The sequence below is a fragment of the Mesitornis unicolor genome, unplaced genomic scaffold (assembly GCF_000695765.1).
Source record: "Mesitornis unicolor isolate BGI_N332 unplaced genomic scaffold, ASM69576v1 scaffold12443, whole genome shotgun sequence".
In the NCBI taxonomy this organism is placed as follows: domain Eukaryota; kingdom Metazoa; phylum Chordata; class Aves; order Mesitornithiformes; family Mesitornithidae; genus Mesitornis; species Mesitornis unicolor.
Window position 1 is genome coordinate 12,064 of NW_010172637.1, and position 26,350 is coordinate 38,413.

Genomic DNA, 26,350 nt, shown 5'->3' on the forward strand with positions numbered 1-26,350 from the left:
TGAACGAGTACCATTCATTATAGGGAAAAAGGTCCCTCTAAACAATTTGGGATGCTACCATGGCCAAGATCTTCATACAGCTCAGATCTAGCGTCCGGTGTGCGTTCATTGTGCTGGGAAGGGTAGATTGGAGGTTTTCTCCAACTAATCTTTCCCAGCCTACAAAATGGGAAGAGGAAGATTATTTGGGGGATGGTGGTAGAATTAGGGTTCTTTGGCTTCACTTTTCAAGGTGACACTGGGGTGTACAGGAGGATGTCAGTCAAGGGAGAGCTGTGACAGAGTTTGTTGAGAGAATCTCTGCTTGTAGAAATTCTGCTTAAAATAGCCTTGTCAAAACAGCGATGCCCGCCTGGGTCAGCCTCTCTTTCTTGTGCAGACATGGAACAGCTCAGCTTGGTTGCTTTCCACATCTCAGCTGGAAACTCAAGTGAGTGCAACACCACTGGAGAATCCTTGAAGGAGCAAGGGACTCGCCTACTCTGTTGCTATGCAAGGAGTCTTCTGAATGATAAAGTCATCCAAAATAGCACATTTGGTGCAAAGCCTAAAATATAGGGTCGGGTCACAAACAGTTCACGAGCGTGACAGTTGTGGCCAGAGGCTCAGAGCGTGCACCGACTTGGAAGAAGATGCACACTGCAAGCCACATGTCTGACAGAGCAGTAATCACATCTCAGGATACGTTAACAGTCGAGAACCCCACAGCCAAGCACAGCATCTTGCACCTGGTGATTAACCAGTCTCATCTGCAGAGAGGGTTGAGAGAATTATCAGAGTATAATGACCAGAAACTAAGGAGCTCTTTGCCAAGTCAGGCCACTGACTGACACCACAGCACTAACAAAGAATGACCTGAAATCCATCATAAATCAGAGAGATGCAACAGGTTAAAAAAAAGAGACCCCCCCTGTGCACTCCAAAAAAAATCAGGACAAGAAGATAACCGCAATCAGGGCAAATGCTGGCAATACCAGCAGCGAGCTAAGTTTCTAGTAAGACAAGCGAGGCCGTGCTGCACAGTAGCCTCTTCCACCTATTAGGAGCTGGCTGGGGGAGTCAGAAACCGGTAACTCCGTGGTTGGCAGTGCCACAATCCTCTCTGCAGTTCTCATGGCTACATGTTAATTATGCTTGAGCCCAAGGAACCCAGAGACTGCACAGTCCCAAGGGACATACTAAACTTCAGTGAAAAGTATTTCTGGCATGAATCATAGAATGGTTCGGGTTGGAAGAGACCTTAAAGCTCATCCAGTCCAACCCCTGCCATGGCCAGGGGCACCTCCCACCTGACCAGACTGCCCAAAATCGATGGACCCTGAATGCCAAAAGAGGAACGTGCAGCCTGACCTGTTCCTCCACCACAACTCAGCAGTCCACGTTTTGTGAGCTACCACAAGCCAGTCAGGAATGCGAGTGCCAAGAGCATTAGCACAGCACAACAGCTAACAACAAGGACTTCTCCAGAAAAGATGAGGGACATAACTGTTTAGCATCGATGGTCTCAGATCCCAGTAGTCAGTGAAGGTAACGGTGTCAGCGGAGGCTGCAGAACCAAGTGCCAAGAACACAGTTTGAACACTCACAGACATCACATTCTGTTAGCCATGGGTGCACTTCCTCTGCAGCAGCAGCTACTCACCCATTTTATAAGATGCAGCTTGTCTGACCGGGCCAATCTTTATGACTCTCTGGAGAAGTCTAAGCTGTAGCACTATGGACTGAGAACTGAAGAAGTGGCTATGCTGGCAGCAGGCCTAAGATCCAGTCTCTAGATTGAAGGTCTAACTGGCCGATGAGCCCTCAGACAATTCAGGAGAATGCTCAATACGTGAGATGCTCAGTTCAAAACAATACTTGGATCCACATGGGCTCTAGGCTCAGGGTGAGACACTGCATCCAGTACACCCAAAAATTTCAGCAGATACTACTGCATGCAGCACTTCTGTCCTTGTAGATGCTGCAGCTGGAAGGAACGGACCTTTCCCTGAGACTATAAAGCATCAAGTATGAGGTAGATGCTAGGATGCATGCAGAAAATCATAGTGGATTCACTACTGGGCTGTAGTAGAGCAGGTTCAGCACAAATCACACCGCAATCAAAAAGGCTATCTCAGCAAACACCTCATATTGGTAAGCTGAGAAAAGCTCAATGTGCAAGGGCATGCTGGCTTGAGTCAGTACAGCACGGAGCGGATGGGGCCGCTGTGTCCCCTGTTTATAGCACTACAGTTAAAATCTTTTCATCATATTCACTCAGGAGCAAAGTTTGAATCGATTTGCCAGTAACCAAGGTACAGGTTAAAATTTCAGGATACTTATAAGCAGTAAAGGTTGGCTATTTGTCATCACCCACCTGGCCTTGTTTCCAGCACTCTCTGAAGATCTTCCAGTTGTTCTTGTTGCTAGGATCATGAAGGCAAAGGAGTCTACCATCACACAGCCAAGAATGGGAAGTGTGTGGATCCAGCACATTTAAGCCCATTACCATTTCCTTCACCTCTCTCTGTGTGTCAGCTATATTACTAGCTCGTTTTGCAGTATCAGACGTCTTCTTATTTTCCACCACAGAAGCAATGATATGGTCAAGGAAGTTAGGCAAGCTGGCTTTACCTTTGGCTCCCTAGAGGAAGTAAATCCAGAGGTAAGTTTAGTCTTGCAACAACATACACATTAATGCATATCTGCTGTCGCTCAGATTTCAGTCACTGACATCTTGCTACCAGAAAAACATACAACAGTAAACAAGTCAGCTCAGAGATAGGCAGGTATCCAGTAAGAACAGGAACAGCTATGCCCCCAGTCTGTAACAGAAACTTAAAATAACCTGCCACAGGCTATCTAGAAAAATATCACAACGAACAATCATGGAATATAAAAGTTAAGTGATTTGAACTCTGCTACTTCAATGCTAAAAATGGTTCATATTTTTCTTAACTTAATTAATATCTCAACTCTATTTCTCATTTTACTCATACCATTACTAAGAAAGTAAATTCAACCCTGACACAGGTAAGCTGATAAATATGGGAACACGTGTACTGGTCCACGGTGATAAGGTCCCCCGAGCCTTCTCTTCCCAAGGCTGAACAGGCCCGGTTTTCTCAGCTCTTCCAGTCCTCTGAGCATCCTCGTGGCCCTTCTCTGGACCCTTTCCAACCCGTCCGCATATTTTTGTATAGCAGGGACCAAAACTGGACACAGTGCGCAAGGTGTGGTCTGAGCAGTGCCGAGTAAAGAGGAATAATGACTTATTTGTCTCTGCTGGTGATGGCCTTTTTAATGCAACCCAGCATCCTGTGGCTTTCTTTACAGCTGCAGCACGCTGTTCACTCACATTGAGCTCCTCATCCACCAAGACCCTCAGATCCCTTTCTGTATTTAACTCCCTTTCTTAATCTCTTGCAAGAAACAGCTGCTCCACAGCAGCAAACCAAACCACAAACTAACGATTAGCACAAAAACCCTCTACAGTTTTGTGGAGTGGTTAGTTTAGGTGAGTGATTGTATTTGTTTCAACATTTAAGAATAAGACACTATAAAAACACTTAAAAAATGTTAGATCAACATGAAATTCTTCCCTAGAACAGGTATCATTGAAGGAACACAAAATTATTTACCGTAGAAGCTGCAGAGAAGACCGGAGGAAAGGGGATTCCTGTCTCTAACGGGGCCTGAGGAAGCTTTCCTGGCCCTGTGTGCAGCAGATCTCTGAGGCTGGAGCCTTCGGCCTTGTTGCTAGATGTCACTGGGCCCAGCAAGAGGCTGTTGAACAGCTTTGGGGTTAGTGGAGAGACCTTCGTACTGGAGTTGAAGGAATCCAATCCAAAGGGTGAATGGGACTCCTTATTAAGCACTGACCTCAGTGATCCTGACTCTGCAAGGAAAATACCAACGTTGAGGGGAAAAAAAGGCAAAGTTGAAATGATCACAAAGGTCTCTGAAATTATTTGCTCTTGCATTAAACAGGATATTGACAGATCTTGTGGTAAAGGCAAAGTGACACCTCAAAGAAAACCAAGACATCAGGTACTTCACGTAGATTTTACCCTTAGTACGCGGTCATTTAAGGTTTTGAATAGCACGGTAGATCTCATCTGAAAGTGTTTGATATAGAAGAAATCACAACAACAGTTGTAATAGACTCAATTAAAAAACATTCCTGTGACGAATTAATGTTCCAATATGAAATATTTCAAATTTTAACTGCAGTCAAAACATTAAAGTAGCTGAGCCCTGCAAAACTGGTGAAAGAGCCATCAGCATTTAACACAGACTTATAAAGTAGTTAATGCTAGATTTATGGACAGGAAAAATACAAACATATAAATCCTACGTTAGTCATCCTGCCTCTGACAACTGCAAGCTGTATTCTGTAAAAGTTACTTTATATTGAGAATCAGTGTCAAACCATTGAGTATTGCAGAAGTTCTAAGCTTTCATCTGACCCTCCAAGTAGACTCTGTTCCCTCAGTTCTTTGGAAATGCACTCTTCACGTAGCACACAAAACAGCTTTATTTACTTCAATACTTATAAAGTGACAAAGCTGCATCTGAAACTAATTTCTATTGTTTTACATCAGGATATTAGCTGCTTATTACTCAGAAAAAGTAGATACAAGAACTGGCACTGAAATAGACTGGGAGTGACAAGATAGTATTTTTATATGACCGTGTTCTTTTCTATTTAGGGCTAGGTACTTGCATAAAGAATAGCAACCAAGCAGCACATTATCATTTATCTTTTCATTTCAACCCCAAATGTCACGTCTTCTGCTCACCTTTTGTTTCTTCCTTTGCTTTTTGCGTTGCTAAATCTGCGAGCCAGTGTAAGGCTGATGACGGAGCTGTTTCTGGACAAAGTGGTCTGTTGCTCTTTATTTCACCAGCGTTATTGGTGGGCAATGTCTCTGTTTTTGCAGATTCTTCTATCCTACTATCAGCTGCTTCCGATTTTGGAACACTGTCCATTTCTAGTTGCCCCACTCCTGCTGTCCCTGCTCCAGTGGAAAAGGTGCTCTCGTTTCCAGAGGCTGATGCACTAGAATTTACAGTCGGGAGCTAAAACAAAAATATAAACAACTGCTAAATGTTGAATAAAGCAAAGAGTTCAACTTCAGAGACATTTTAGTTATCCAGCACATTGGGTCTTGTTGGTTTTGTTTGTTCATTTGCTATAATTGCACAGTAGAGTTCCTTTATGCTTATATAGCAGCAGAGTACTGGAGCTTCTTCTGTTTTGTTTTTGGTTTTGTGGTGGGTTGCTTTGGTTGGATTTGTTTGTTTGTTTTAATACAGGAGCACTTTTTGTGTGATCAGTAACAGAACTGCTCTGGGTTCAGCAAAACAAAATAAGTGTAACAAAACAAGTGCTCATATTGCAAGCCGCTCATAGTGGTTTGCTTTAAGATACAGCATCAGTATGAACAGCTTCCTACTCAACTTCTACGTAAGAGTATTAGCCCAAATATCCACTTGGTAAATAACAGCTGCAGCGCACATGCCCGAAAATCATCCCATAAGATTTTTGCTAAGATAAAACACTCAGAACACATACGGAGAAAATAAAGTTTACGCTTCACAACAGACTAGTTTACAGGATCTGGTGTTTTAACAGATCTTAAAAATGTAATGTCTAACAAGGTAATTACAGCCTCAAATTACGTACCTGTGCTATTCCATTAGTGACAGCCGGTCTCAACACAGATTTGTTTTGTCGGTTAATACATGGACAATTGGCTTTAATACCCCATTTGCCTCGTGCTGCATGAACCATGTCTCCAATATTGTAAAGCGCTGGAAAGAAAAGTTAAAATCTTTAATATTACACAAAGAAATCTAATACAAAGGCCTTAACTATAATACATATTCACTGGGGTGGAGGTTTTTTTAGTATTACTGCTAAGGATCTTTAAGATCAAATGCTATAGCAAGACACTCGTCTCTGAATAGTGTGGAGAATTGTGCTAACACGAGTTTCACAACGTCACTGACAGGCTGTCAAGCCTGGCAAATCCTACAGATCATCATCTGTTCATACTATTCCATATAGGGGCCAATGATACAGTTGCCAATAAAGCAACTCAGAACCATCAAAAGAGACTATATATGTCCTGGAGCAATATTAAAAAGATCTGGAGCATAGGTGGTGTTCTCCTCTATCCTCCCAGCAAGGGGAAGGAGGTGACAAACGGGCAAATGCCTGGTCGAATGGCCAGTGCCATACTCAAGGTTTTGGTTTCTATGATCACGAAAATACCTTTGAGAAGCTGAGTCTCTTGGGATCTGATAGGAAGTCACCCCTCAGCCTTCCCTTCTCCAAGCTGAACAACCCAAGTGACCTCAGCCACTCCTCCTAATCTTGTCCTTGAGATCCTTCACTGTCTTGGTCACCCTGCTCTGGACACGCTCTAACAACTTCATGTCCTTGTGCTGAGGCAGCCAAAACTGCACACAGTACTCGAGGTGGGGCTGCGTCAGTGTCAGGTTTGAGACCACCGCTTGCAGCCCAGGAAGCCGTACCATATCCTGGGCTCCATAAAGAGAAGCATGGTCAGCAGTCGAAAGAGATGGTTCTTCCTCTCGACTCGACCCTACCCCACCTCACCTGCAGTCCTGTGTCCAGCTCTGTGGTGCCCCGTACAAGACAGACATGGACCTGCTCCAGCGGGAGAGACACAGAAATGAGAGGGCTGGAGCCAACTGTCTCCTATGAAGAAAGGCTGAGACAGTTGGCACGGTTCAGCCTGGAGAAGAGAAGGCTCTGGGGAGACCTTATTGTGGCCTTTCAGTGTATGAAAGGGATCATATATAAAAAAAATTAAAGAGACTTTTAACCAAGGCCTGTAGTGAGAGGACAAGGGGCAAGGTTTTTAAATTGAAAGAGGGTAGGTGTAGATTGGACGTAACAAAGATTTTTTTACAACAAGCATGGCAAGACACTGGCCCAGGTTGCCTGGAGCAGCTGTGGACACCCCCTCCCTGGCAGTGCCCAAGGCCAGGTGGAATGGAGCCGGTGGGAGGTGTCCCCGCCCACAGGATTTGGAACTGGATGATCTTCAGTGGTCCCTTCCAAGCCAAACCACTCCACGATTCTATGACTTTTAGGACCAGTTATGTAAACAGACAAGCAAATGGTCAGGACTGACCGTTCACTTTTCCTCCCCAAACAAAAGATCTTTCTTCCAAGTTAACCAAATTTACTGATACAACTAAAAACAGCTGAGCACAAGAAGTCACAGCTAGCATCAGAAGAATGTTCACTTCGAACTCACAGATCGATCTTACGCGGCTTACCTTCCCTTCAACTCTTCCGCTGTAGCAAGTGGGAGTCTCCTCTAAACTCATGCTAGAAAAGGCAACCGCTAGAACACCAACCACTGTAGAATTTTTCCCACTTGCTTGCTCAGAATTGAGAAAAAAAGAAAGAGGAATTTGTCCTTTCAGGTTTCAAGCATTACCTGTACCAGGAATGATCTGTGTCGGCATAAGATTCTCTGGTTCATGAGACTGACCCTTTGCGCACTTCAGCCACGAGAAGACTTCCTCATCACCAATCTCCTCTGTCTCTGGAATAAAGACACAAAAAAGGTAAAATTTTGCAAAAGCCACTGAAACTTCACAATACAGAATATTTCTGCATCAATATTGTTTCTTTAGACTCTTTGCAGTGCAGGAGATTAACCTGGTGATCTCCTAAACTATAAATACAGACCTTTAGAACAGGATCTACAGCAACTTCTTTGCCTCTTCAGACTACACAACTATCACAGTCATTTTCCCTTCATCTCTGGTAACTTGTTCTTTTCAACCACCTAAAAGTCTTGGCTTCTAGCCTCAATTTTTGAATTTCATACTTTTTTTATTATGCTTTCTTAAGTTATAAAGTAATTCTATCTTTGCTCATCGTTATCTCCCAAGCTTTTTCAACAAAAAAGTATCTGCAGATTGGCTGCAGGAAGAGGAAACTATGCTCTCCTGTCAGTTTATCTACTTACAAAGCTAACAAGTAGCAAATTTAAAGTTTGAAAAGAAGTGTGACAAATTTATAATTCTTCAGCTTTTAAACCCAACTGGGCCTACAAATAAGTAGCTGCATAAGCTGCACGCTATTCTCTTCCTTTGAAAAGGAAGGTGGCAGGGAAGGGCGAGTGGGGTAGAATATGAGAAGGATCTCATAAGAATTCAGGTCAGGGTCCTTTAGACCTGGTTATCTCCACAGGATGTTTCTACAGCAAAGTTCAGGAGCCTCTTGAGGCAAGTAATTGTATTTAAGTAATGCCTTGGTTCTACATTTTGGCCCATTCCAAAATTTCAGACTTGATTAATAATCCAACACTACAACACCGTTTTGAGAAAGACATCATTGATAAGCTACACACACCCCTCCATCACTTGACATAGCAAATTCTCAATCTTCTCAATGCTGATCCCCCTCTGTACACCAGTGAGTAAACGCTACTCATGTGCTCAGGAGATCTCTTCATTTTAACCTGGCATGGGTGAGGTTACCACGTTTATTTCCTTGATGTGAGAAGAAGAGTGGTTAAGAGACGACTGCCCTTGAATCATGGACGTATCCTTGTTACAGAAAGGAGCTCTCTGCAATGTCTGCTTATGAGCTCATCCTGTGATGGTTCCCAACTGTTAAGATATTACCTTAATTGTTCTTTTATACTCTCCAAGGAAAAGCTGGAACTATACAGTAGCCTGTGTCAGTATACAGCCTATGCTGACATTATAATTTTAATACATGAATTCTAACCAAATAGATAAAGCACAGCTATCAAAGGAAACAAAGACCAGAATGGCATCATATAAAACAGGAGTGCCAAAATCCCCAACCTCCAGCCTCCCAAGCTGATACTCATTAACTCTCCCACAAAACCCTCAGCAAATCCCCAGAAACTATCCCCACCAAAAGCCAGCCAGTCCAAAGATCGCAGCAGGGGAAAAAGTCCAGTACTCACCGCTACGGGGACGATTCTTCCTCAGCCGGTAACAGTCCAGACAGACCCCAAAACCACACTTGCGACAAACCCAGTGAATGTTGAAGAAAAAAATCACACATTTCTCTCACGCCACGTACTGCTCGCTTCCACGCCACCTTCTCTATAGAGAGAAGGAACATTAGAAATTATCGCTTTGACATTTTGCATTTCTCCCACCTAATTTGAGAATATCACAGCAACACTGATAAAGAAACAACTCACAGAAGCATGACCTGAGGGCAGAGTATAGAAACACATACTTTTTGTATGTCTTGTGACACTATTAAAATCCCCGTTTTCAAGAGCGGGTAAGGTCGAGTCCCAAAATGTGCGCACTACGAGGAAAGGGAGCACCTTACAGAGTTCTGTAGTAACTGGATTTCAACAGAACTTACAGCAAAATTATGAAATTTCTGCTAGTTTATGAAAAAATAACATGAACTTATAAAGCTATAAAGAATGTGTATTTAGTTTTCCTAACTGGATGTCTGTCAAGTCTTTGGATTCTAAACCAACACACAGTGAGGAAGGGGAAGTCCTCTCCAAATGGCTGTCCCTGAACATTCCAGAAGCATAAAGGAAGACTCAGGCAGTGGAGCCATCCACGCGACGGCAGAACCTTTACAACACGTTTCCTCCACCCACTCGCCTTGCAGTGGCAACGCTGTCTCCTGGCTGCTCAGCTGAGAGCTTGCAGGCCTAGAAAACCCTGAGCTTTTCTGTGATGTCCCTGGAGCACCACATCACAGAAATATGCCAGAAAAGCTGCTCATGAAGGCATAGCTGGTCAGTGTGAGAAGTTTCTCTTTTATTAGGAGCATGGGCTGGCTGATTTCTGCATTTGTTTATTTAAAAAAAATTTAATGCCATCTGGGAAAGTTACCATTAACTTCCTTGGTAGTAACTGATCCAAAAGAAAAATCCCAAATGCTGGTCCCACAATTACACTTCCCCGCCCCTGCCAAAAGAAGTGAATATAGCCTTTTCTTTTGAATAAAAGGAGAAGCATTCCAACAAGAAATCATATTACACTTTCAATTCTATTTCACTGCATTGTACACACATTACACAGAGAAAACGGACAAAAACCATGTCAAAAGCCCTGCTTACGATGTGGCTCCACCATCATCATTGCCTCCTTCTCTGACATAACAAGCTGGCAGAACTGGTCCCCGACATTGGCCAGGATATATTTGGAAGTTTCCAGATCGATCCCCTCTGCAGGGGAGGAGGAAGGAATCCACAGGCTCATGGCATCAGGGTCACTCTGCTGTGGGTTCAAGAAACCCTCTACTCGTAGAATACCTTTCCGAGTAAATATCAGTCTGCAGAAAACAGAGAAAGTAATTGAGAAGCTGCTCAACCACCTTTAATTAACTTATAATGCCATCTACATCAGAACTGAGACTCAGAAAGGGGGAAAAAAGGCTTGAGCTAAGAGCGCTGTACTTTACAGGCAGTACAATTATGACAAATCCAAGTAACACAGAGAATAAGGGACAAGAAGGCAATAGCCGCAAACCCCACTGGAAGGAATCCTCAGGTGCCAGTAAGCATTGGTGGGAAATTCCACACAGGAAATTGCTATAACTCGGTAAGTCACGTTTTTCTATACTAATAGAAAGAGATAACAAAATTCAATTTAATTGGGCTGCCCCATGATGCTGCTTGTAAAATTGTGCATGGTTCTCGTTCTCTGTTTTAACTATCTTAACTCAGTTATTTCCCAACTTTTGGGAAATCAGTATTTCAGTTCTGGCTAGGGCCGCTAGCGCTGGTTCTGACAGTCCACACTACAAGAGACACAAAAGTCCCAATTGCTCCAGAGATGAGTCACAACTGTTTTATCAGCAGCTGCTGACTCTCCTAGTCTTTGTGTGGTAAAAGGTGTAACAACATAAGTTACAGAAACCTGAATGTCTCCTGCCACTATTAAAAAGGTAACTTCACTTCTAAGCAAAAACAATCTTGTCTTTAATCTCAATGCTAGATTAATTTTTAACAAGTTCAGGAAAGGAAACAGCTATAATCCTTACTGGATGGGGACACTAAAAATTCACTTCATCTTTTACACGCCAGAAAGTGAACAAACATCGTTCTGGAAAAAGATGGACAGCATTTACTAGAGCAGGCAGTTAAGGAAGATGAAGATAAGAATGAGAGGTCAAAGAACTGAAGGACACGTACACAACACAGAGAGAAAACACGGGCAGTTTTCTGAAAACACCCACTCCTGAAAGTCATCTCCGTACTCAACAAAACCCAGTCAAACATTAGCCTCATGCTGGCAATGTTTAGCTACTTGTTGACTGAATTAAAATTTTGCCTCTGTTCTGAACTCCTTACGAAAGAGGGAGAGAACAACCCTACAGGTCTACCCAATGGAGCAATTTTAATCTCCTGAGGCTGGACCTGGAGGCTCACTTAGTATCACAGCTTTGTCTTCCAACAGCAGCTCTTCCTGACCCAGCGAGGGAATTCCACTCAGGTGATGCAGGGAAACGCAAGATACTCAAAATCTTCATTATTGTACCCAAACACATTAAATAAGTAAAACATAATTACTCTGTGCTTGGACACGGTCCAAGCTCCGCACACAGGCGACACAGGAGGGAAGGAAGAATTTGCGTACCTCCGGAAATGGAAGAAGCGACACGCCACAGTTGAGTCATCCTGCTCTTGCTCCTTAAATTTGCGGTACCGCTCCAGACGGCACTCCCGGCACTTGTGCAGATGTGGAGCTACATTGATGCAAGAGCCATCTTGGAGAAAAGGCTCACCTGACTGCTTCAGCTTCCTCACCTTACTCATATCCTTCAGCACAGACTGGCCAACTGAGCAAGGCAAAGGAGAAGTAAAAATACATTAGTGAGCTGCAACAGCAAAAGAATGCTGGTCTCAATAAACATATTTTCAGAGATCTGTATGCTTATACTCATGCAAAACCAGTAAGACTGTTCAAGTTTGCGGCATAGCACACTTCTGTCCTCACAGATACACACTTAAACATTTCTCAACGTGAACATGTTCATTCACATACAAGCAGCATTAAGCATTAGCCTTGTAAACATCCTGTGTGCTACCTACTGAGTATAAAGAGGCTGACACCTGTGGTTAGTTCACCTAGTTCATCACGCAGGAGATATCCCAGTATCCCACCTCCTTATGCTTCCAAGACACCCTGCATTCATCACCTTTTAGGGGTGCTGTGCGAGGCCGGCCCTTTGGGGCTTGCTTCCCTTTTCCTTTCCCCAGCAGCAATTCAGCGTTGCGCTCTGCATTGGGGCCCAGCTTTGCCATCAAGTGGTCTGGGATTCCCTTCATACAAGCCTTGGCCTGCAACTGGTCTTCGGAGTCGCTCAAATCCGACAGGTCGCTATTGCTACTGGAGTCCGAGTCCTGTTTGGATGTCAAGCTCCGCTCATCTAGAGAGAACCTTTTCACAGCTTCAAAAGGGGCTCTGTTCTCCTGTGGAAACTCTACCTGTGAGGAGAAAAAGCCAGGTGGATGTCTGCCAAACACATTAGAAAACGTTTTCAGAAGAGGATTGTCCTGCTGCCCAGGCCCAACAGCTGGCTTTTCTTCCGTTGGGCTGGAGGAAAGCGTGGGCATCTCAATAGGCTGCGTCAGGTTGCTGGTCGGTGAGCTGGAGCGGCCATTCCCTACAGCGGAAGGGCTCTGAACACCAGCAGCAACTGTTGAACCAGGAGCACTGGAGATCATCTTTGAGGAGTCAGTTGTTATAAACAAAGTTTTCTTCTTCACTAGAGAAGAGTCTGTAGAGGAGAGCGACTCTGGCCAGCCAGAAGTGCCCTTCTGACCCATGGGGGCAGAAGTCCCTGTCTGAGATGAAGATGCAAAGCCACTGAAAGGACTAAGTTCTGCTTTCTCAGCAAATGCCAGGAAAGGGTTTGAGGGCTCCTCTCTTGATAGCTTTGGGGGCTGTAAAAATAGGTTTTCATGATTATCTGGGGGGCGAGTATTCAACAGACTTCGTGAAAAGGCTGGAGTAAGGGTGGGCATGGACTCCACAGGCAGCTTCCGCTCCACAGAGCTGCCAGACGGGGCTCCTGGTTTAGTGTCCGCTGGAAGAATTTTACCTTTACAGATGCCAGCACCCACGCTCTCTGTACACTGCTTGAACGAGTCCCGACTAGAGGCATCTTCAGTCAAGCTCTCTGAAATGACTGTAAAGTAGTTACTGGAAGGTAGATTTTGGGACATGCACTGAAAAAACAAGTTCTTGGACAGATCAGAATCTTTCTGAGCCTCCTGTCCAGTACTACAGCCAAAGGGAAATCCAGAAGGCTTGCTTTCGGGAGCCACCACTCCATTTGATTGGCTCCTTCCACTCCCAAATGCCAAGGACTGGGAAGCACTTGGGAGAGAGACTCCAAACCCAGAAGAAGTCAAAAGCGAATTCCGAGAATTCTGAAACGAAATTAAAAAGCAAAGGATTAAAGGATTCTTGTTTGATTCAGCAATGCTGTGGTTCATCTAACTGTACAATTAACAGTCTACTTCTCCACCTGTAATAGAAGCTTCCAGCAGAATTACTCGCAATGAAGAAGACTCTAAGATTCTGCTAGACTAATTCTTCCTACCTACGAGCTATTGAAACTAATCAGCTAACAGTGTCTGTTACACATTAAACACACATGGAGAAAACAAACATTTAATATCCTACAACACTTTAGAACAGAAGTGAGACACAAGACAAGGTGCACTAATGCACAGAAAAGAAAGTTATTTAAACTGCTGGCAGTGTTAATTTTGATCAGCCAGAAGGGAACCGTAACTGATTAACCTTAACTGCTTTTCAGTAATCTCCTTTCACCCTCCCCCAAGATGATCCTGACAAGCTTCTCCTACTTAACCAGCACTCTTGAAATTATTACCTCGGTCTGCAGAGGTAATGCACAAGGCGAGCCCTCCAGCAGTGAACACGCTGTTCTGTCGCAGCAAGCCCCATCTGTGACAGGTGCCAACGAAGTGGTGCCCTCCAGGGGACAGAGGGTAAGCACCAAGGGCTTCACTTGTTACGATCTTCAAATACTGGGAAGTTTTCTGACTTGCCCGCTTCTACTAGATACCTAACTGTGATATGGAGTATTTACTCGCTCTCCTCTCTATTTGTAATTATTACGATTTTCCAGTTCTCACAGTCCTCCTGTAACTGATGATATTCTGTGACTGACACACCAGTCTACTCCTTTTCTTTTGAGCTTCCACTTACAAATACTCATGATTAACACACTTTTATTCCCCGGCCACGTTAAATGCAACCACAACCTCTGCACAACGCATCTTGCTGGTCACCAGCATCACTGCACACCTCCCACACTGTAAACTAATGTTCAGCTTGTTCCTCATTATCAACTTCCAACTGCAATAACTTTAATAACACGATGTCCCCACAACACTTCTTCCAGATATTGGAATTTCAGATATTTCCTTTCAGAGCCAAAGTAATTTTCGCAGACTGTGCTCTAACAGTTTTAAAAAAACATATGAATATGAATGCAAACCAAGCTTATTAAGTAATCCCAAGGAGCAAACCACACTATGATAAAGTGGACAGTCTAAAGCAGTAACACGTGTGAACCATCTACAACACTCCTACTCATTTATGTCAGGTTCCCTCCTTCAAGGAAAATAGACTCTGAAATGGACTAGAGCAAATTCTGAAGCCAGATCATTAATAATGATTTAAAACAACTGATTTGGCGTTGGGGACAAGAAGGGAAGGAGAGGTGGTACCAAAATCTCCCAGTACAATTAAAGCTTTTCCTTAAAGCCGCTGAGGACAGATACAATTCGCAGTTGCTCCCAACTCTGAACTTTTCTTTTTGTTTCCTTGAGTGGGGTGGGTGGCGGAGCACAGGCGATGCTGTTGTACAATCTAACTGCGTAACGCTCCTGTTTTCTACAATCTTGTGTTTTCTTTACAATTTACCATCTAGGGCTCTATCCCAAAGCACACATCTCACCTTCCCACCCTGCTCCGTAGCCAATACAGCAGAAGGGGATGAAGGTACTCCATTTAACCTCCTGGCAAGCACCTCGGACTCTCTAATGCGTCTCCCATTTTCTTCACTTTTCTTATACAGTAGACTACACGTAGTGTAGTACTAAGGTGGGGGGGAGTTAGTTTTGTTTTTAGAAGCCTTCATTTGATTACTTAAAAAGCCCTACGTTCTGTTTTTAACAGTGTTTCCCTTCTACTTTTCCACGTTTCCCCTTGAAGGTAAAAACACAACTAAAAGGTCTTCAAGCTGCTTCCAGACTGACCTCTCTATTAAAATTTATTCTAAAGGAACTCATCTTTAATGTTTTAATTATTTCTTTGTTTTCAGTCTTAGACAGTGCATGATGTGACCGGCTCATTTTTCTACTACAAAGATGACATAGGTGTGACAGACAAGTTGGGCATCTATAGAAGGTCCTGTAAATGTAGTCTCGTTTTTCTGGTTTTGAGGCTTGTTTTTAAAGTAACTTAAATGTGAAACTTGGTGCACATTCTCATGCATATTAATTTATATCAAGGCAAGAGATATTAAGTAAGTCATCTTCCATATAACATAAAATTAATTATATTAAGTGCAGTGCTTAAAGCGACTTTAAGGCTGCATTTCTTGATTAAGGCTGAATGAAGTTAAGAGTGCTAAAAAGTTGTCTCTTAGAAGTCCTCCACCACGTATCTTAAGTTTTCTTTTTAGTTCTTTCTTAGATCAGATAATAGATTTCCTTTGGGAGAGAAAGGATTCATCAGTGAAAAAGCAGCCTCCTCAGTTCCACAGACACACTCTGTAACAGGAATACGCTGCAGAACGCCTGTTGCAAATACGTGCGTCTGTCCTGGCTACGCTGGATCATGAGCCACTCACCTCTCCCTGGGCTGGTGATCGGCCTGTTTTCAGTTTCTCCTGCCCCGTAACAGCTGGCAAACTGGTGTCGGAGATCCTCACCGTTGTCAATGTCAAAGCAGTTGTAGTAACTGCAGCTGCAGAAGTCACCGTGCCTTGGCCAACCTGTTCCAGTGATTTTCCTGCCTCTTTACATCCAGCTCCAACTAGCAACGCTTGTCCAGCCACCGAGGAAAACGGAGTGAAGGGCAACGGAGTGTCACCACCAACTGGCTCATCTTGGACTACTAGCGTTCGGCCATTCTCTTTGGTGTAAGTGGCAAAGCGAATATTGCGATTAATCTGAGGAACGAACGAAGGCAACTGCTTGGCCCTTGGATCCAGTCCTGTTTCGCTATTGGAGCCGCCCTTCCAAGGGCCTCTGCTTGCCTCACCTCCATCACTGCCATTGCTATCCACCTCACCCCTCTCCTTCAGCTTCTTTGTTGCAGGATCACACCCAGAATCTGAAGCATTTTTCCTTCTACGTCCATCCTTTCCCTCCACACTTTCTTTCTTCTTTTTCCCTTTCGAGGATTTAGCTCCTTTTAGGCCCCCTCCCTGTAATAAACAAAACCACGCAATCACTAAGCAGAACAATTGGGAATGCCGGCTCAAAGAAGATTTTTCTGTCAGAACGAAGAATACATTGCACTGCTCTTAAGCTTAGGAATGTTTCTTTTAATCACGAATTGAGACATCTAAGGAAAGATACCACGTGAACACAGAACACAAGCGTTAAGTGCAGTCTTGTCTTTTTTTTGTACTAGGATAATACAGTAAGATTTTTAGCTGAGCTACTTTGCTATAGCACGAACCACATCATGGCAGATTTTGGGAAACATGCAACACGGCCGTACTCCAATGCAGCTCTTGCTGATGTATGAAAACTACCTGCACACCACCTTTTGCTGCAAGTCCAGTCCCTGCGGTTCTTTTGAGGTGCACACTTTATATCCACTACCCAAAGCCTACAATACTTAACTACAGGACACAGCTTGCCCTTTAGCCCAGGGTAAAGCCAGGCTCAAGTGTTCTCATGGAACCGCTCAACTGAGGCAATGAAATGCCACAAGCACACCAGCCTGCTTCAGAAAAGCCAGGTGGTAATTTTCAGAAATGCCCAAAAAGGTCTGTAAGGAAACAGAGCCATCTCATTAGAAAAAGGCAGTGAGCACACAGACATTCCTTCTCAGAGCACTACCCTTAAAATGGACCACAACAACCATGTTTCTTCACCCCCCACCAAGATCCATGCCGAACTCAGTAGAACAGTCCTGAACAAAAAGAAAAGAGATTGTTTAAAGAAAGCTATGACTATCTCTTAAAGTGGTACAGAAAATTTTCCTCTTGCAATTACATTATCAAAAGCCCACAGTAAACATAGCATCAGCTTTCAGTTGTTTCCATGTTTTAGATGTCTCGTATCTAAATCCTTATTAAGTTTCACACTGTATATACAAGATTTGAACTGTCGCATTACCTCGCTTGGAGAACTGTTATCCATCACCACATGAATCAGTCGAGGATCCACTGACTTTATTTCACCACTCTAATTTATGCAGATTGATATTGAGGAGGCAGGAGGAAGAAAAAAGGAGGTTAGTTTTTAATCCATAGTATCAGCATAAGAGACCTTAAACACAAGGTTACTCTGCAGCCCCACTCCCATTTGGCTTTTCTTTCTGTCCCACTTCCGTAGGAATACTACAGCCTTCTAGTTTACCTTCTATCCTTTTGCTCCTCCTCTATTTTTCTCTATTTATATCATATGGTATGATTCTATTTCAAAAACTTCCAGATTTGATTCCTACCGCTGTTTCCCTGTATATTTGTTCTACTAGGCACCTCTAAATCTGGGAGTCTAAGACCTAAATCTTCTCAAATTTAATTTATCCTTCCAGCCTGCTACACATTCACTCCGCTAGATGTAGAAAAACTACTGGAAGGAAGCACATCAGTTTATCCTAACTATCCTCATCAGCATCCATGGAGCAATGAATACCCAATGTCTGTAACTGTACTACAAGTAAACAGCCTAAGCTAAAACACCTCAATTTTGTTTAGACTAAGATTTCATCTTCTACGCTATGGCTGTTTCAAACCACTTGCACAGCCTGCCAGGCAGAAGCTAAGAGAGGGCACAGGAAGACCACAGCGTAACAGCCCCTAAGGTGGGTTTCTGCACACCAGCATGCACTCCCAGAAAGCCACTTCCAGTATTTTTTCACATAGAGCCCATTTCCAAATAAATTCTTACAGCTTGTTTTATAGAAGTGGGCTGTGTATCTTTATTTGTTGTGGAAAGTCATCGTAACAGAAAATAAACTGCGGGAATCACAGCATGGATAATTACTCATCTTTCAAAGAAAAAAGAAAGAACTGAAAGTACAAGATTTGGTGAAGCTGTCATTCTCCATGAGATATTGAGGAATGGTATTTTAGGAACACCAGGGCAGAGCTTCGTATTCTTACCTCAGTCACAGACACCTCCATAAGACGAGTTATTGGGTCTTGATGGCTCACAACACCACTGAGCCAGCTATTTTCATCCTCTGGTTGGTAAACTTTAACTCTTTGGCCTTGGACACTGTAAGGACCTGGAAAAGAAGAACTCTGAGTATATTTTCCAGACAAGCTTTGTGCCATACAAGTTAAGAGTCATATAATAAAAAAAAATAAATTAGATAAAAAAAGAAAGAGTTCTGTGCACACAATTAGGGCTTGAAGTGTCGTCTTTCCGGTGGAAAGAAATTAAAATGCTAGGGCTGCTGCCGCAAATCCTGCATAAGCCAAGCATTCTATTGCAAAAAGTCAATAAGCTCTCATTGCTGTAATTCAAAACTACTGTAAAGACAAAATTAATACGTTTACAAGTTAAAAAAGAAAGCAGAACATCAAAACAAACTTGCTCCTCTGACAAAATCAAGCTAGAACGGGGCTCCTTGCTAACTAAACTCTTCTGCTTTCTAGCCTACAGGTCAGTAATTATGAAGCATCTATCCAGTGGATGCATCAAATCCCAGTATAAAATGCATGCAGTCCAGAATGGAAACATATATTTGCAACTGTGGAAAATCTAATATAATTGCAGAAACATCCAACGTCTCTAAACCAACCAGTCTTAGTTCTTTGACATGAGTAACGGATCATCTACAGAAAGGTTTCCTCCAATTCTGCCCTCACTCTCCACATCAGCATGCAGAGCTTTCCTCCCACCCTAAGTCCAGACAAAAAGAACTTAGTTAATATTAGGTCATCCAGCTCCACAAGATCCAACAGCCTGTATCTGATACAGCCAGAACCAGGTGCTTCAGAAGACGACTCCAAACTGGACAGTTCTGAAGCTTGCTCAGGTAAGAAGTGCTGTCCTTATAGCATTTTCATCAATACACATTTTATTTAACCAAAAAGCACCAAATCCCCATTAAGAATTACATCATCCTTCAAATGTAACAATACAACAAAACTAAGAGAAATTGTAAATACATGGATCTTATCAATAATATGTTGTCCTACTTTAACTACATCTTCAGCAACCATTCCCAATAGGTATTTCTGGTGGTATCTCAGCAACTGCTTACCTGTGTCTGTGACAAAATAGTGCTTCTTTGCAAAGAACTTTCAAAACAATACAGAAAATTGACCTTTCAAATCTAATAGTAAGATACGATTACTATTCTCCTTCACAAATCCCAGCATAGTGTAACTGTTCCACAACAAAGTAGTTCTGAGATAGAAAAACACAACCTCACCTCTGCTAAATATTTCCTGAAGCTTCTGATCACTGATCAATGCATTGACAGATTCTCTTAGTGAAGGCTGCTCCTGCAGAATCTGATTTTGACTCTCTGTTCCCATCTGCCAACAACAAAGAGTTTTAACAGCAAAGTAGAGTATTTCAAGGTAACAGAATCATTAGTTTTTTAAGGGACAGCTCTTCTTGGACTGCTCTGAGACTGACCAAAAAAAAGGAACATTAAGAAAAGCATTGCTGAACATGCCAGGAGCAAAAAAACCAACTAACTATGCAAAAAGCTGTTCCAAAACTTCCACTGCAGTTATCAGCTACACAGCCAGCTCTCCAACTAACCAGGACAGAGAGGAACTAGGGTTTTTCAAATGCAGATGGAGGTTAGTGTAAGCACCTGGAAAAGCAGGGGAAAAAGCCTGTAAATACATGACAGGGCAGTGAAAGGAGGGAGACAAGAATATAGAAGTGGAACAGTAAAAAAAGAAAAAAATAATCTAACAAATCACCCCCCCGAGTTAAATTTGCACTTGTACCGCACACAGTTCACATACCTGAAACAAACGCAGTCCACTGGCATCAGACAGGAAACGTAGATGTCTGTCCAGAAGAAACTCCACTGGGACCACAGAGCCTAAACCCAGCTTATCCACTAGAGGAGTGAAGGTCTGTGACGAACAGCAAAAACCAAAGGTTACAGAAACGACAGAGCACACACAGGCCAACATCAGTCTGCATTCCCCCACAGTTATCTGGGTAGGTCTCTTGTACTTACTGAAAGCTCGAGCACTCTGTCCAGAGCACAGGGGATGGAAACCCTTTCAGCAAGTCTACAGACACAGCTTGACTAACAGTGGAAATACTCTGGGTCTCCATGGACCCACGTTTGGTTCTGTCAGCCTTCTGACTGCTCCCGACACAAGCAGTGCAGGGACTATGGTAACAGCCCCAAATCACTCAGATATCAAGACACCTAGGAACCATCTAAAAGAAATTGATCCTGTATAAACACGGTTTCCCAAATAAAATTAAACTGAAGTTGAAAGGAAACCTTCACCTCTGGAAAAAACCCAAAATATACAGAATCTCTGCTGTCAAGGCCTGGTTTTCCTCTGTCTTATGGCAACTGCAATAAAGAAACAGTCAGAGAACGATGCAGTGTTGAACTTGTCGCTTTGAGACCCAGTGTCAATTTAAAACACAAAACTCAAATTCTACCAAGGCACAAGGTCCTTGACTGAAAAAACCAAAACATTTCAGTGTGACCCAATGTGATTGGGGATTGGACTGGATGATCTTCTGAGGTCCCTTCCAATCCCTAACGTTCTGTGATTCTGACCATGCACAAAATGTAGTATTAAAAAGCAGACAGCAGGATCCCAAACCGTTCAAGGACTGCAGGAAGAGAAAAACAAAAGAGGGGCGAAATAATGAAAACTAGCAGCAAGAACACAAGGCAGGATTCTCACGTATAGCGATCTTTCCTTTCCACAAGCCACTAAGAAAGAAGGATGCAAGGAACACTCTTCACGACATACTCGTCAGGGTATTGGCAGCAGGGGCACTCAGCTACGCTAGCTAAAACATACTGGTTTTGGTTTCAAGTGTCATGACATGCAGCTGCCACGTAAACAGCCATATGGATAACTGCCTCAAGAACAGAGGAAAATTTTGCATGCCATGTTAGTTAAATGCTGACAACAACACTGAAATCAAATTTTTAGCTTAGATTAGGAGTGGCCAACTTACAGCTTACAGGTCAGGCACGGCCCACAGCCTGTGCTCCTCCCCACAGCGCTGTCAGAATGTATTAGGTATTGTCTCAACATTGCTGTTCACCACCACCACCCTTCTCGCAGTCATCCTGACTGCAGAGGAAAGCAACTGCAACGCTAATCCAAGCCTAACACATGTCCCCAGACCCAGGGTCTGAGACCCCCACGCGACGGTGCTGGGCACGTGCACCAGTGCCGAGTGGTGTGGGTGGTCAGGCAAAACAGCTCTCAGAACATGCTAAATGTTTTGTGGGAACTAATGACTACGCTAAATGGTTCGTGGAGACTAATGAATATGCTAAGTGGTTCGCAGGAACTACTGAATACGTAATGAAACAGCCAGCATAAGAGCCGAAAACGAGCAGCAGTGGTGGAACGTACAGAAAGCAACACGGGACGGGACGTACGGAAGAAACGCAAGGATAAGACGCACGTTCTCCCACCAGACTGGACACCGAACCGGACTGACAGGACATCGACGTTCTGTGGTGGTAACCTTTTCCCCCCTCCCTTTTCTCTCTCTTCAATCTTTTTATTTGCACACCAGTTGTCGGGCAAATAAAGCTCCCTGGCGCTTAACTCTGTTTTGAGTCTTAATTCTGCTTCCAAGAATTCGAAGAGAGCTCATCGCCCCAGTCTCTGACCCGAGAGTGACAAGCGCCTTCAGGAGTACGTATTAAAATGATGCAGCAACCTTTACCATATAGAGCTTTAGAGTCCATAGTGAGACCAAAAGGTTTATTCTCACAATTCAGAAAAGCCCGACACAGTCAAAGTTCTAAAGTGGGGAAAAATACTATTGTCAGGTAGGTACATCAGAGACTCTCTGGTAAACAGTCTCTCATTTCTGTGAGGCAACAGCTTCAACTCCTGGGGCATAAACTGGAAGCACAGCCTCTCAGATGTCCTTCCAAAGGCAGCGTAACTCCCAGGTAACTGCTCTCCTATTTGCCATTTTAAAAAAATCCATCCCCAGGTACCTGCATAGAGGTGCCATGTACGATACCCAAGCCATGTGCTTCATAGCGGAGTTGACGCAAACCTCTGAGGATGTAAAAGCTTTTGGCCAAATACTCACCAGGGCAGGCCACTGTGCCGGTGAGACTCGAGTCCCCTGGAGCGCGACCGGATCACTGCGCGGGGCCCAGACCAGCGACCCTTCCAGCAGCAACACTATCACTTCTTCAGCGTGGACCTTCACCCAGGCGTGCTGCTTCCAGTTACAGCCATCAAATTCCACAAAGATCTGAAAGAAAAAATAAATCAGAAGGCATTTCAGCTCTCTTCAGACACCGAATAGGAAAAAGTAGATTCCTCCAAGCCCTATGGATAAGGAGACGGTAGGTTTAGTCAGAAAAATCAGACTAAGCATTGTAATGACAACACTGAAAACATCTAATCTACATAACTATCAAATATTTCAAAAGACACAGGAACTACTAAGCTATAAAAAATTATTTATCTCCAAACACACATCCCTGGCTCCAAACGCTGCATTTCCCCATACAAAATTAAAGATGTGAAAGTTGTTCATCCCAGACTGCCACTGATGATCCAATGCAGGTGTCTTTCACCGTGGAATTTTTTAGAGAACTTAGACGCTGCTACTTGGCATTTCAGCAGACGGCCTGCATCAGTGCAGTTAACCAGCACCCACTGAAGTAAATCCTTCACCAAGGAAGTTGAGTTTGTGAAATTCACAACTTTAGTGTTGTCTTGTACATAATAAAGCTCCCTGGACCAAAACCAAATATTTCGGATGGCCAAGGATTATCCAGAAACAACTATTCACTGGATTTTTCATTATCTTATTTACAAGCGTGACAATAGAAACCATACTACAACTCTAAATCACTATTCTGAGATACCATCCTCTTTTTTTCCTATCACAAAAAACAAGTGTTAAAGACATATGAAATTACATGGCAAGGATGCTAAGAACAGGAACTCGGTCACAAGTCTCATTTCACATCCTAGGGCTCTTTAATGTTAAAACAGAGTCTCATTCCAATCTTTCATCTACACAGCTTATATACTGCAGATATAATAAAATATATCAGATGAATGGCAAAAAACTCCTAATCAGCTAAGAAACACCTTAAGCTGGACAGTCAAAAGCGTTCTGTTACAAGACCACTGGGGGTAACAGGGCACTACCTGTAGACAGACAGGTCTCTGCTTTACCCATAGTCCTTACTAGAAGCGGTATTATAACCCACTCGTACACTCGTCCTGTCCACTGCTCCCCCGGACTCCAGCAGCACACAAAGCAACTCCTGAGGAACCCTTGGGCTCCAGCACCGCTGCAGCTCCAGCTGCCCCGCAGAGAAGGACTGGGCCTTTCACCACATCCTCCCTTCAGCTCTAACTCCAGCAATACAGGGGAAACTGGACCCAATGCCTGTTTGATTTCAGTAGGCCTGTATCTTTCTTAGCACTGTATCTGTGCTATTTGGCAGAGGCATGTGACATTAATAGAGGACTTATCACATAAGAATAACAAACCGGAATTACTTGTATATATGTACAGTATTAGGGAGGCAATCAGCTTGTTATGATTCTCTTATCATAAAGGTTATATGAAAAAAGGTCAAAAAGAACTATGAGAATAACGCTGACTTTGGAATACATGCCTTTTCGCAAGATATTTAAGAATTTTATGAAAAGCAGGGGAGATTTTACAAGTAGCGACACAGACAGGACCTCTCACCAGCACGTCCCCTGTAGCTCGTCGGCAAGCACCACTAAAGGCAGCCAAATCCAAACAAGCAATGAAGAGCACCTTACCACTCTGACCAAATAAATAAGGACACCTATCATGTTTCTTTTTCATTTATTACTTCACACAGGTCAATTTACCTTGTGACAAGCATGAAGTAAGACTAAAAGAAAATTCCTTGCAGTCTTAACCTGTAAGATACCTCACATTGCTATGAATCACTGCAAACTGATGAAGCAGAACAGCTGTACTTTTAGCTGAAAATTTAACACGTTACTCTCTGGTTGAAAAAAGAAATAAGAAAAAAGAAATAAGAAAAAAGAAAAAAGAAAAAAGAAAAAAGAAAAAAGAAAAAAGAAAAAAAAAAAGAAAAAAGAAAAAAAAGGAAAAAAGAAAAAAGAAAAAAGAAAAAAGAAAAATACTACAAGAAACAGCCCGTGTTGAACTTCAAGATGGGTGTTCCACGCTTTTTAGTGAGAGGCTGACTAAACATTCTGACAAATTGCATACCCATCCTACACAAAGCAGCAGCAACACCACCTGTACCACCCGCGCAGATGCTAGAGCAGGACTCCTCTCCACGGCCTACCAAAGGCCGTGCTTCGCTGCAAAACAGAGACGTCATGGCAAGTTTTACACGCTTTACATTCAGTACTCGGTTTTCTTCCACCTTTAATAATGTATAAACAACATAAGCAATGGAACTTGCCAAACTTTGACTTACAACCATTTAAAAGGTGTTACTAATTCTAAGTCAATACCCAACAGAGTATTTTCTTACACACAGATATGCAAGGCAGCTGTTCCAGACCCATGCAACACCACACATGACATGGTCAGTAGTTTCCAACAGATCATACAGCAACAAAAAGGATGAAAGCCTCAATATAAACAGCTATGGTTTCAGTTTCCAGAATCTGCAACAGAAATCACTTGAAGTGCTGGGTTCACAAGTAGCAGAAGCTGACTTGCACAGCACACCGAGTGTCTGTGCATGTATCACTTCATATTACTGTGGAAAACAGCTACAGCTTATTCATGAATTGATGTCAAATATGCTGTAAGATTCTGTAAGAAAAACACTACGAGAATCCTGAGAGAGAGACCTGAAGACAAATTTGTGAGTGAATAAACATACTTCCTTTTGATATCTGAAGTGGCAAACAGAAATATTCTACGTTTGTAGAAAAACTCAGAAGCCTTAAGCAAAGTGGCTGGATTATAACGGAGAATTTCCTGGGTTTTTTCCCATCTTAATTAGAAATTTGTGTTGTTCCGCGTCAAGAGGGAAACGTCAGGACGATGAAGTCCTGGCTGCATCAAATCAATTACCTCTCAGGTACAGCAAGGGCCCTACAATTCAAAGGGTCGCACATCCCCACAGGATCTCATTCTGCTCACCACTGGTCCAGAAAAGGCCCTGGCAAGCACAGCACCGGTGCTGTGTCTGCACAGTGGCACTGACGACAGCACCTTCAGGCGCAGTTGTTGAGGCACCTTCCCTCAGCTACACCTAACTGCAAACAACGAAGATTCTTTGGTTTTGGTGGTCTGGGTTTTCCTTAAATCTACAAACCCATTTTTTTCCAACACAAAAACCAGAAGGTGGATACACACCTGTAATTTCTGCTCCCCCTCCCCTGTCCTGATAAAGGTGACACTAGAAAGCAGAACCGCTGCTCTGCTTTACTCGATATACAAGACAGCTCGAAGCGTTTTTTCCAGAAGACACATTCTTGTCTAGCTACCACCCAAACATCCAGGCCATAATACACTACAGGGAACCACGTTCTGGTTCAAACCACTTTCTCCTAAAGCTTTCCACCATCAGTTCCACTAAAAAATGCAGCAGTAATAGGATGACCACAGTGTAGATAAGACAGGTACCTTGGTTTTTCTCATCACGAGACACACAGGGTCTACACACGATTTGTAATAGGAAAAATACTGCAGCTTACCGCATTAGAATTTGCACAAAGGCCTAACGTAGATGCCATCTACGAAAAACAAATTCTTTAAATTTTAAAGAATGGGTTTTATATATTATAAAAAGCAGAAGATGGCAAAAAATCAAAGTTCAAAAATATCCCTTAAAATGGTCTTAAATTTTACCTAGTTTTGAAAGGAAGGATGGTCCATCAGTTGCTAGAGAGTAGCCAGAGACCCAGGTTCAACTCCCTGCTTCATCAGAGGCTTCCTGCATGACCTTG

The 26,350-nt window shown here is 43.1% G+C and overlaps 1 protein-coding gene across 1 annotated transcript in view; it reads right to left on the reverse strand.

Moving 5' to 3' along the window:
- Positions 1–26,137, reverse strand: part of KDM3B (lysine (K)-specific demethylase 3B) — a gene marked incomplete at its 3' end in the record, with an annotated part of 36,959 nt that extends 10,822 nt beyond the window's left edge. Inside the window, 17 exon segments of the mRNA XM_010180457.1 lie at positions 2,357–2,623; positions 3,621–3,877; positions 4,782–5,061; positions 5,669–5,796; positions 7,461–7,568; positions 8,970–9,058; positions 9,060–9,111; positions 10,101–10,315; positions 11,623–11,824; positions 12,185–13,421; positions 15,878–16,456; positions 17,379–17,447; positions 18,371–18,495; positions 19,651–19,756; positions 20,201–20,314; positions 22,500–22,667; positions 26,099–26,137. Of these exon segments, the coding sequence (XP_010178759.1) occupies positions 2,357–2,623; positions 3,621–3,877; positions 4,782–5,061; positions 5,669–5,796; positions 7,461–7,568; positions 8,970–9,058; positions 9,060–9,111; positions 10,101–10,315; positions 11,623–11,824; positions 12,185–13,421; positions 15,878–16,456; positions 17,379–17,447; positions 18,371–18,495; positions 19,651–19,756; positions 20,201–20,314; positions 22,500–22,667; positions 26,099–26,137 (4,035 nt within the window).
- Between the last annotated feature and the right edge of the window lie 213 nt (positions 26,138–26,350).